The 12,167-nt window shown below is 39.2% G+C and overlaps 2 protein-coding genes across 3 annotated transcripts; one reads left to right on the top strand and one right to left on the bottom strand.

Moving 5' to 3' along the window:
- Positions 1 to 1,259: 1,259 nt before the first annotated feature.
- Positions 1,260 to 8,996, bottom strand: faap100 (FA core complex associated protein 100). Of its 2 annotated transcripts, none has more exons than XM_046069579.1 (8): positions 8,199 to 8,996; positions 7,965 to 8,083; positions 6,924 to 7,804; positions 4,755 to 4,905; positions 3,701 to 4,643; positions 3,479 to 3,625; positions 2,800 to 2,886; positions 1,260 to 1,649 (listed from the first exon to the last, which is right to left on the bottom strand). In XM_046069579.1, the coding sequence occupies exons 1-8, from the start codon at positions 8,352 to 8,354 to the stop codon at positions 1,518 to 1,520; spliced, it is 2,616 nt and encodes an 871-aa protein (XP_045925535.1). In that variant the 5' UTR covers positions 8,355 to 8,996; the 3' UTR covers positions 1,260 to 1,517. The 2 variants fall into 2 exon arrangements, with proteins under 2 accessions (XP_045925535.1, XP_045925536.1); XM_046069580.1 differs by having other exon boundaries at positions 3,479 to 3,601; positions 8,199 to 8,814.
- Positions 8,735 to 12,001, top strand: birc5a (baculoviral IAP repeat containing 5a). Its single transcript, XM_046069581.1, has 4 exons — positions 8,735 to 9,028; positions 10,099 to 10,208; positions 11,353 to 11,470; positions 11,727 to 12,001. Exons 1-4 carry the CDS (start codon positions 8,921 to 8,923, stop codon positions 11,817 to 11,819), a joined length of 429 nt encoding a protein of 142 aa, XP_045925537.1. The 5' UTR covers positions 8,735 to 8,920; the 3' UTR covers positions 11,820 to 12,001.
- The last annotated feature ends 166 nt before the right edge of the window (positions 12,002 to 12,167 follow it).

The raw sequence follows: 12,167 nt of genomic DNA, 5'->3' as shown, positions 1-12,167 counted from the left end.
GATCTGGTCCAGTTCATGTTATACAGACTCACAGGTTAGTCATGCATTGGCCAGCTTTGGCGACTGTCCTCCTGCGTAACAGCACAACTGGAAGCTTAACATCCACATACAAGCATACTCCTAAGACCAGTGGTTCCCAACATAGGGGATGGATTCAATGTTGCTTGAGCCAAGGCTAAATGACCAACTTGGTAAAGTCTCTGGAGGCCTGAAGACTCCAAGTTAACTGTGTGGAAATTAGTTTGTGGTGATTTAATGACCTGAACATTTGGTTAATACTGCATGCACCAACAAAAGCACATTATAAACTTAAGGGCCTTTAGGCACAACCAGCATCATTACCTAATGATGAAGCCTCATCCTGAGTGTTAGTATGTAGTTTTAACCCAGCTGCTGTGGCCTGTAGGAATCACTTAAACTAAGAAAATTACTTAAATATAAACTTAGATATACAATATAAAATAATCTATAAATATGAAAATAAAAATATATTAGAATATACTAAAAATATATCGGGAGCGGTGAAACAGTGAAAGGTGCAGGTGTTTGTGTGGTGTGGTAAGGTGCAGCAACAAAAGCGAGTGAAATATTAAATACATCCAAAATGTGTTGAACCTGATTGTTTTCAGACTTTTCAAGCTTAACACAGTTTAGATGTATTTAATATTTTGCCAAGCAACCTTTATTTTAAACATTATACTTTATTGCCCTTTTCAAAAACACAGTGGAAAAAGTGCTCTACAAGTGCAATATGCCTGCAATAGCGTTAAGTCCAACAAAAAGTCACATTGAATGATCAAACACTGAGAACAATAAAACTGTAAGACTCTCACCTGTGTGTCTTGTCGAGAATTGGGAGAGGACTGAGCTTTTTGTCTCAGTTGCTGTATAATAGAACAACCAGAGGGTGATTACAGGCTTTACTTGAACAAATTCCTTACTTTTGTATTTGCTGGTCATTCATAATCAAACCCGTGCAATCTACCAGTCGTCTGGAAATGTGCGCACTTGTTCAAGAACAACTATCTATCTAAGTCACTGTTACACCTACATGTCTGGAGACATACATCAGGAGATTGTGAATCGCAGGGCCTTCGCCCAGCTATGAGTTTGTGATAGCGTGTATTTTTACTCCACCTGAGCTCTTCAGTCAGCTTGTGCTGAATGTAATGGATTGTAAAGTGAAGTTGAACTGAAGCACAGAACTAACAAAGAGTCACATGAGGATAACCACAAAGGGGAGAGAGTTCACAGGCACAGTAGTTCTTGATTTAATTTATTGTCACGTGACTGGAACCAAATAATCGCTCTCATAAACATCAACGAAGTCATGCTTGCAAACCTTTCTTTGTGTAGAACATAAAAACGGGAACAGCCATTCACAGGGATACAAAAGCACGTTTTAAAATAGCAATCACTATTACGGACATTATTTTTCAATCAGCTTCAAAAACTGGTTACAAAACGCAGAACAACGCCTGGGGCAGCTGTGTAGGCTCGGCTGATAAATAAAAGTGTTAAATTATTAGGAGAGGGTTTTCTCTGAGTTCTCTGTAAACACTGAGAAGAGATCGGGTCATATGGCCTGCAGACACGCCCACGTCAAACGACCCTGAGACCCGACTTTGCTGGATCTGCTGCAACAGGTGCTGACAGGAGAGGAGGAGAGAGACAAAGGTTCAATAAGAAAGAACACCAAGCTAGTGTGGATGTAAACACAATCAAAGACAATGACAAAAAGCTATTGGGTGCATCTCTGTAGTCTTGTAAAAGTATTGGGATGAATGTGATTTATTTATTTATAAAGAAATGTACTATTTATTAAAAACATCAAGCAGTTGCTGGTCATAGCTTCTCCAAAGATGAGATTCACATACTTTTCCTTCCATGTCACTTTTGGTGTTTTGGTAATTGCAATGGGTACCTTATTCCGTTTTTAGTAGGACTGAAAAATTAATTAAAATCCTATCAAAATCGCAATATGGCCTACTGCAATTTTCTAATCGCAAGAGGTGCAATATTTGTTACAGGCAAAATGTGTGTCAAAATACCATTTTAAATTAAATATTGTCGAGCTGCAGAGATGTCCTGGCCTACATGTCATATTCTACAGGCTTTGGAACACATCTTTGTTTTTCAGTCAAAATGAGAATAATTATGTATAAATTATCATGGTCCAATATCACATATCCTATTGCAATTGCAATATCAGTCAAAATAATCGGGATTAAATATTTTTTCAATATCGTTCAGCCCTAGTTTATAGGCTGAAAGAATACAGATAGTTAGATAATAATAAGAATAACTGTTAGTTGAAGCCCTCATGGACAAAATTAAGTACATTAGGTACAGCCCAACCGATAAATTGGTGTACTGATCTTATCAGACGATAAAGCATAACAGACGATAAAAGACAATTAAAAAAAGAAATGGAGAGACGGAAGAGGGATGCTTCAATAATGTTATGTGTTGTCGTTGCACAGGTTGCCATGAGCCCCTGTTGGCAACACCACAAAACACAGCAACCAGCTGACATAATCAGCTGTGTTGTTCGAAGTGCCATTTATAACAATAAAAAAAAAATTTTAAACTACATTATGTGATGTTATCTTGGTGAGGTCTCATAACTGCACAAAACAAATGTTAATCTTATGTTACGTGTTTCTGAAAAGAAGAAGAAGAAAGAATATCGGCCCATATATCAGTATAATATTGGGTTTAAAAATCCTTAATTATCAAAATCTGTATCGTTCTTAAAAATCCCATATCGGTCAGGCTCTAAAGGCACTAATGTCTTACCTCAGCCCGCTGCAGTGCCTGTCTTAAACCTAAACTCTGGATGCTCTTTGTAGAAGCAGCCTTCTCAGGAGCCCTGTGCAACAGAGTCTGTGTGGAGGGCAGAGAACAGAGCAGACAACGAACCTGTAAGAATTTCACATAAGTTGTTTCACGTGTGCTTCTAAAAGCAGGAACAAACATAAGCATAAAGGCTGGGTAGACCGAGCTGAGTCACAGCAGTCTGGGACAGTCCAAGGTAGTTGTGCTGTCTAGTTGCAGCTACAGTCTAATCAATGTGTGTGTGTACAATTCTTCATAACGCTGACCCGGAGTTTCCCTGCATTTACAAGAAGTCTACCATGTACCTTGTACAGCTGAACAAAATTAAATTCCCAGCACTGTGTGGAACTCCTCTCTCAATCTATAGCTTGCAACTCTTTCTTTGTCAGGGCAAATCAAAGCCAAACATCAAGTTAACCAAATCAATTCTGCATGGTTGTTTTGGAAACACAACATTAAAAAAAGAATAGAGAAATAAAAAAAAAATACTAAATATAATAAATAATAAAATAGGTGTCAAAACTCAATATTTAGATCTGTCCTTAAAAATATCCATTACGCCTGTGTTAAGTATAAAAATGTCTACTACTGTAAGTTTCTCTGAAAATGCTGTATAGGTTGGTAGTGCGTGTGTTCGTACCTGTACCCGGCGAAGCACGGCATGGTGCAGTCCACACACTGCTGCTATAGATGAGCTTTCAACATGAACCTCCATTGTGGTCAGGGACTCCTCCTTCCCCGCGCTCTCCTCCCCTACATTGACCTGGAGAACAAAAGGAGCACTCCTCTGTTTTATTCAAGTAGCACAAGATCAAATATATGAGGCAAACATTTCTAAATATAATATTAGATCCCTCTTTACCTCTTTTGCAGTCAGTTTGACTGTGTGTCCATTTGGACCTCGAGCATGGACTACTGGGTTGCTGAGTGCAATCTTGTCCCTGTGGCGTCCTGTCTTCACTCCTCCAGGACCTTCAGACAACAGCCATTCCAGTAGAGAAATACACACATTTTGAGGAGCCAACTTTAGCCCCTCTGGGTCCAAATCTGAGCCTTTCAACACCAGTGTATCCCTTAGTAACTGTGATGACACCCGTACACTTGCTGAATACTGCTCCTGCTCAGCCTTTGAGGCACCCTCTCCTCCTTCCTCCCCTCTTCCACTGCACATAATCCGGCGTGAGTTTACAAAAGCCTGGATGGTCTCTGTTGTGGTGTTGTTGGCTTGAGATGTGGCCTTTCTGTGGGTGGCTGCTGCTCGACTGTTCACCTGCAGGGCGTGCAACCAATCCACTGTGAGTGTGTTCAAGGGCAAACTAATGCAGCTACCCAGCGAACCAGGAAGGTTTGACGCCTCCTCTCCCAGGAGACTCGAGAGTGAGAAGATGAGCGAGCAGCTCACTGTCATGGGGAAGGATGTATCGCCTGCAGCTGCTAGAGGCAGTGATACTTCTAAAGTTTCCCCAGGATGGAGACTGTGGAGTGGGAATGAAAAATTGGTGGAGGAGCTTTCCTCTCCTGCGCTGAGAGAATAGGACAGAGGAAACACAGTGATGCTCAGTGTCCAGCCTCCTTCCAAAACATAAAGACTGGAATTATCCAGAACACATGTCAGGTTCAGCGAGTCTTCTTGAAGCAATCTGCTCCACTTAGTCATGGCATGACATCTGATTGGCTTCTCCGGGATGGGAAGATGGCCATCGCTATTTGTACTGGCTTTGAGCAGAAAGCTGATGTTAAGCACCTGATTCAGGTGTCCCAGGATTTGGTTTTTGGATTTGATAGTAGTTTTTAGCGCCGATGCTCTAAAAGAAAATAAGAAAAATCACATTTATAGTAACAGTAAATGTCCACTGTGTTTTCCCATTTCAGTGCTGATTATATTAACAATCAAAAAGGAATCATGTTAGGTATACCTTTCACAAACATCCCCGATAGCCGACAGGATGTCCCTGACGCTGCGGCCCGGCTGCGTGGAAGGCACCTTGGATAATCTTGCGTCCTCTCTCCGCACAGGTAAGGTTATCCTCTGGAGCTGGCCGCTGACTGACAGCCCCAGCAGCTGAACTTCACGTAGTATGTAAGTAAAAAAACTAATAATTTAGTCTTTAGAGTTCAGAGGGACTGAAGCCATGTTGCAAAGCAAACATGTAGGCTCAGTTACATAATTGCGACTGAACTCGAAGAGCATCTCAGATACAGAATGCAGAATCATTCAGTAAAAAAAGAAGTTACCTAGAGGATAGATATCAGTTCATACAAATAAATAACATTAAACATTAAATCTGATCTAATGAAAGTTACTTGTGGTGTTCCACAAGGTTCGTAATGTGTCTAAAATATAAAAAATTATATTGTTTGCTGATTTGTACTGTACGGGAAAAAGTTTGGAACGGCTTCTTAATACGGTTGAAATTGAATTGATGGCCTTAAAAACCTTTCATTGAATTTGAGTAAAACAAAGTTCATAATATTTAGCAATCGACGAAGTAATAGTAATGTTAAAATTAAGATTAGTAATGAGGAAATAGAAAGAGTATATGAATATAAATTCTTAGGTGTTAATTATGCTGGAAATCACATATAAATAATCTATAGACAAAAATGTCTAAATCCATTGCAATACTAAATGGAATAAAACATATTTTGAATGAAAAATCATTATATATATTGTATTGTTCGCTCATAGTTCCATACATTACTTATTGTGGGGAGGTGTGGGGTCATACATATAAAACTTATACAAATTCAATATATATGCTACAAAAGAAAGCATTAAGGATTGTAAAACGGGCTGACTATTAAGAACCAACAAATATATTATTTATTAATTTACGAGCTTTAAAATTTGTTGATTTAGTTGACCTTTATAATGCCCACGTCATTTTAAAGTGTATAATAATTTAGTTCCGAATTGTGTTCAGAGGCTGTTCGAAATTAGAGAAGGTCAGTACAAATTAAGAGGAATGTATATGTAAGAGCAAGAACTAATATAAAAAATAGATGTATATCTGTTAAAAGGGTAAACCTATGGAATAATTGTGACAAGGAATTAAAATTGTGTACTTCACTCTGTAATTTTAAGAAAATGTTTAAAAACAAGGTGATAATTATATAACTAATTAATACTAATTAATTTGTGTACGCTTTATGTCAAATATTGAAATAATATCTGAGATGTGTACTACTGTAATCATGTATGAATATCTTGGGAAAAAAAATTCTCCTTTTTTTTATGTAACTGTACGTTTATTTTGAATGGATTAAGAGAAGAGAGAAAAGTGACGCTCATTAGATAATTATGTAAAAAGGGTAGGCATAATAAGCATAGGCTTCAGTCTACACCTTTTTCGGTTGTTATGCATGTATATATTGTTTTATTTCATTGTTTTCCTTTTTTTGTTATGGAAAATTATGTGTGAGGACCGAAATAAATTTTGTTGATTGATTGATTGATAGATAAACACTCTTTTCACACCAGTGATATCAATAATCAAATACTCCACTGCCACGTATGTCATATCATACAGTTGTTGTGCATAAGCAACATGCACTTTGCAACATGTGCACTGCTTCAAATCTTAATTTAATTTAGGAAGAAATGATTAAAAACAACAAACAGCATTGCTTATAAGGTGACAGCCACCGCAGAGTGGAAGACTTCTATTTTCTGCTTTCTAATGGAAAAGAGAACTGCCTGATGCATCATTTTACAGCATAAAGAGATATTCTACTGGCTTCAGACAACCATTGGTTTCTATTACGTTCACTACTATATGACAGCCATCTAACTTGCAGAGACTTTAGAAAGTAAATCAATCACTGTGAACATTACATCACCTTTATTTTCTCACTTAATTGTTGTCAAAGTGACTGGTGATTTTCTTTTTGTGTTAAATAGGGTTGCTGTCCAGCAGCTGACTCAGACACACTTGAACACACCTAACAGTCACTGTTTGGAACTTTTTATTCCACCTAACTAAAGTATATACAGTAGTGGTATGAACTGAGAGCAATGGCTGCCAGAAGAAAATCATTCAATGGAAGGTATAAGTCAACAGTATGCTCTGCCTGAGTCTTCTTACCTGCAGTGTTGCATGTAGGCTCAGCCAAGGCGATGACTCCACACACATTTAAGTTGGTGGGGCTTTGGAGGGCAGCACCTGTCTTACTAGATGTCTCCGCATCCCTTTCTTGCCCTTCTCTCCCAGATGATCCCTCTGATAGATCCAGTCCCAGCAGGTCTGACCCAGTGCTGTAGTAAAAACAGTTTGTATCCGCACAGCCGCACATCACAGGCCCCGGTATACACCTCTCAGTAAAACCAGCTTTGTGACCCCCTCCCTCTGGCCCTCCCTTGTCCGTTTTGATCAGCACCATTCTCCCTTGTTCGCCCACTACCACCAAACACTGTCCCGGACCCATTTCCATGGCGACATATGCTCCAACAAATACGACCGGCTGCTCTAGGCTATGCAGAACTCGGAGCCGGGATCCTGGTGGACGCAGAGGGAGGGAACACAGGCACCCGTCTGGCAGGCCACAAAGGATAACCGGTGAATTAGCGAGGGCGGCGTCGATCCCAAACAGGAGTTTGAAGAGGAGCGGTTCGAGGCGGATGTGGCCGTCAGTTAAAATTGCCTCTGAGGAAGAAGTGGAGGAGGAAGATGGAGGTGTTGCATCACTTGAATGGACACAAATCAGCACAGGCCTCCTTCTCATTCCTGCGTGTACAACAACAGCTGGTAGACTGAATGAGCTGAGCATCTGGTAGATGCTGGACTCCGACTGTTGTGGAGATTTGTACAGAGTCAACATCCAGGACGTGGCTCTCTGGGAAACAGTCAGGAGTACAGAGCCGACAAGGAGCAGCGATAACACTCCTTCTTCTGGAACAACAAGAAACTCAGAGGAGATTTTCAGCTCAGCTGGGCTGGAGGACGCATCAGCTGGGGAGCATTGAACTCTGCAGAGGTGAAAGGTCACATCAATAAGAGGCAGTGACAGGATTCAATTTAACTAATTTTATACAACATGTGGGCAATGATTCGGGGACTTGGAGGAGCTGTATGAAAACCTAACTTCTGTGAATGCAGTTTAATTGGACCACATATGAGGGTTTATACCTGGATAGCAGAAATTGTAGACTGACACAATAAACTCCGCTCCCACAGGCTACATAGAGCAGCTGCTTGTCATGACTCTCAACCAGGTCACTCACAAGACCAGGAAACTGGAGAACAGCCTGCAACAAAACACAGCCAGGCACAGAAAACGTGGACGCGACAGTTAGTTATCTATACCAGCTGACCAATGTAACTAGGATGCCTGATCGATGTATGTGAGTTAACGTTACTTGCCGTGAGTTTTCTCTCCTGAGTACTGAAGACGCAGACCTCGTCACCACCAACGCAGAGGAACACATCTGTCCCAAAACCAAACTTGATCTTCGGTGTGCATGATGTTCCTGAAAAGCCCAGTTCTGCCAAAGTCTCAACAGGACATCGTCCTTCCATAGTAGCCACAACACCGATGAAGAAACCGATTGGTCAGCATTAACGTTAGGCAGGGCACACTGTGAGCAGAGTGAGGGGTGGTAAAAATTTATGTGTGTGGCAAAACTGGACAAGGTGATCCTAGCCGGTTGTTTACAGAGGATGTTGCGTCCTCACAAAGTTCCGCGCGTCGCGATTTTGGACCAATAACCGCCACGAACTACATTACCCAGGGAAAATAAACGGAAGTCTGATGCCAGGCGGTAGATGTGGGTTTGGCGTATAGACTTCTTACAAAAGAAGAAGGCAGATGATGGCATTAAAGGTTTCTATTGTCTTCCAAAACAATTTAGTAAAGACGTATTGTTTTTTTGTTTGACTATTTCGCTACAGTGTCCGCACAGGCGAGAACAATTGGTGGCGTGCTTGTGCGCTCTACAAGTTGTCGATCCACGAAGAAGAAGAAATGCGCCAATCAAAACAGTCGAAATGAACGTTGGCCGAAATTTAAAAAACACCGTCCAACATTTTAGCTCGGTAGCTTCAGGTGGTGGCGACGATACTGGTTCATTTTAACGTTAGATATAATGGAGCCTTTAAACGAAGAGGATATCAAAATGTATTTTTATGAGAACAGGCTGAAAACTTTCGAGGGGTGGCCATTTGACAAAGATTGTTCCTGTACCCCGGAGAACGTGAGTGAACGTTTAAAGCGGTTGACTTTCATTAACGTTAACGTTAGCCTACGGTCAGCGACGCGAGCTAAGTTAACACAACAACAATTAGCTTTAAAGCAAGAAAACCGCTACTATTTAAATAAAATAGACCGTGACCTTACCACTAGTAACGTTAAGTTAAATTATCACTCACATATTTTAACTTAGTAAGTTAGCCCTGTGTCACAAAGGTAACCGTTTAAAGGTTAAATTAACGTCAAGAGTTAACGTTAGGTTAGCTTAGCTTAAGGTCTCTCAGTAAAAGCTTTGAGTTACAGTAAGTTGACATTTTATAGGTAGTTCATGCTATGTGTCAAATATAACAACATAAAAGTGTTGTTGCTCATGTATTAAAGGTCATTTTAATGTGAGGTCAACATCACAAAACAACTGTTATAGTAGATATTGTTGTGTTATTATAAACTGCGATTACCTTGGAGCTTAGGCAAATGATTGGCTTAAGTTAACCTTACACCTTTAGTTTTAGTTCATATAACAAGGGTTGCAATATTTTCATTTTGGACTAATTTCTTAGTTTTGTTTTAAAATAATTGATTGACAATTTAGTCTATGCAGTGCAATGCGACATCTTCAAATAGCTTGTTTTGTCTTCCTAACAGTTCCTAAACCCAACAATACCAAATTCACAATGATACAGAAGAGAGAACAAAGCAGCACACTTAAAAGGCTGAAACCAACAACTGACGTATTATTAGTTTTATTTTTTTTACAATAATCATTTGTCTATTAAAGGTAATAAAATGGTGAGAAATAGCCAGAACCCAAGGTGACATCATTTTTAATTTCCTTTTGTCTGAACGACAGTCCAAAGCTCAGAGATTCAATTTACAATAACATGAAACAGAAAATGAGTGAAATGATTAATCCATTATCAAAATAGTTAACAATCAAGTTTCTGCTTATTGTTTTAGTTGTGGTAATAAAATATTTATGGAGCAATAAAGTTGTTGATTCATTATCTTCTAATTAAATACACATTTGTTTCTTAGTTTTTTTTATGTTGCCTGTCTGTTCGTTTGTTTCTCCAGATGGCCAAAGCTGGCTTTATTCACACCCCGTCAGACAACAGCCCAGACATCGCCATGTGTTTCTTCTGCCTCAAAGAGCTGGAGGGCTGGGAGCCAGAGGATGACCCAGAGTAAGATGACCACATTACTAGGCTCATGGGTCAGAAATGCAAATAACTAGGATGGGAGATTTTTGCTGCTTCATTTCTTTATCAATTAAAGTTAGTCTTATATTTTATAATTAGTCTAATTCTCTCCAGAAATAGGTTGGTGTAGTAACAGATGCAATGTGATTCAGCAGGGTAAACAGACACATGGCTCATAAAAAGCAATGACAGAATCATAAAAACAAACCATAAAATAAACTATATTAAGTATATGCATATCAGATTTAAGGAGCACTCATGTGGTTTAATGTTGCACTTACAATAGTAAAGGACTGGCAAGACAAGATTTAACAAAGAAAGGTCAAATTTGAGGTAACAGGCAAAAATATTTCCCATAATGCAACTCGACTATCTTTTTATTAAATTTTTTTTTTTAGGCCCTCTCTGCCTGGTAAACAGCCACATCTTTCCAACTAGTTTGTAGCACACACTTTTTGTTAAAAAAGACATTACCTTCAGAAATCTGGCAGAAGACACAAACAATTTTTCAGGCCAAATATGCATGTACATTTTCACAAAATGATTGACAAACACATTTTGATGCAGCTCTCTTGCCTCAGACATTTCACCCTCTTTGGCTCAGTTAAGTGGTAAAAATCAAAACCTAATAAAAAGAAAAGTAGCATAAAAACCCTAATAGTAAAGGCAGTTTGGTGAAGCTTACTAATGAATGATTTTTAATAAGACCAAAGGTTTTGTTATAATTTACAATACTTTTCTCCTCCATGTGTTACACAACTTTGCAGTGTTTTACGACTACAACTCTTTGTAGCACTGTAAATTATTTGCTACACGGTCATTGAAATGACACAGCTTGAGTTACTGTGATATAGTCACAATTGTTGAGCTTCACAATATTGTGTTGGTTCAAGCAAGCTGTTTTCTCCACAGCAAGCAGACTTATATTGGAAACTAGACTGTCCATTCCTCGCAGAAACCTTTAGAGAATAAATGTTGTCCATGGACAGTGAAGTCATTTTCATTTAGATTTTTTATTGGTATAATGTCCATTCCTTCCTTCCTTCATGTGAACAAACACATCATTTGAGCACATGGTCCTTTTTTAATGAAAATATTTGTCTCCCCCTCATCATTCTCTCGTTGCCAGAAAGGAGCACAAATCTCATTCTCCATCCTGCCACTTCATCACCCTGAAGAAGAAAGTAGAAGAGCTGACTGTGGAGGAATTCTTCAAACTACAGAAGGAGAGGCACAAGTCCATCATTGTATGTTCTTCAGAGGACTCCTCCATAACTTTAAAATTGCTGCTACATAATGCTTCATTTTTATGAAATGACTATGTCAGATGCCAACATATTTTTTTCAAACTGTCAAATCTTTATCTCTGTTTTCCTTTGGTTTTCTAACATGTCTTAAAAGTCAAGTGGTTAAACACCAAGACTAACACCATGCTAACAAGTTCCCGTGAGAACAAGTGACCTTGGCATTATGTCTGATCCAGATTTCATTCTCCACTCCCAGAACAAATCCTGTAACGAGGCAATCACCAAGTTTGAAGAGGCGGCCAAATTGAGAAGAGCAGATATCATCAAGACAGCCATGGGTGAAGAGTGAAACCTGAATAGATGCTGATGAATGAGATGAGCGGTGTGAAAGATTAATTGTTGCTGGAAATCATTTGACTGGCTGAACTCATTTCCATATTCCCTTATGTCTTCTTTGTAATAATGTTTATTGTCTTCTGTTTTCAAGTGATCTGTTTTTATCCATTAAACTTGTGATGTTGGGTTACCCTATTTATTCATTTATTTATTGGTGGGGGGGGTGCATTCATACGGGAAATCTTCTAATGTGTAGCATGTAGGTGAGCCAGCATGAGGGGAGCTATACAAACCATACACTCATGAGATTTAGTTTCTTTGATGTCATCTTTCCGTGAAACTAATTGAAGATGCTGGTAAA

Source organism: Micropterus dolomieu, linkage group LG14 (genome assembly GCF_021292245.1).
Source record: "Micropterus dolomieu isolate WLL.071019.BEF.003 ecotype Adirondacks linkage group LG14, ASM2129224v1, whole genome shotgun sequence".
NCBI lineage: Eukaryota > Metazoa > Chordata > Actinopteri > Centrarchiformes > Centrarchidae > Micropterus > Micropterus dolomieu.
This window is presented reverse-complemented; position numbering and strand designations above follow the sequence as displayed.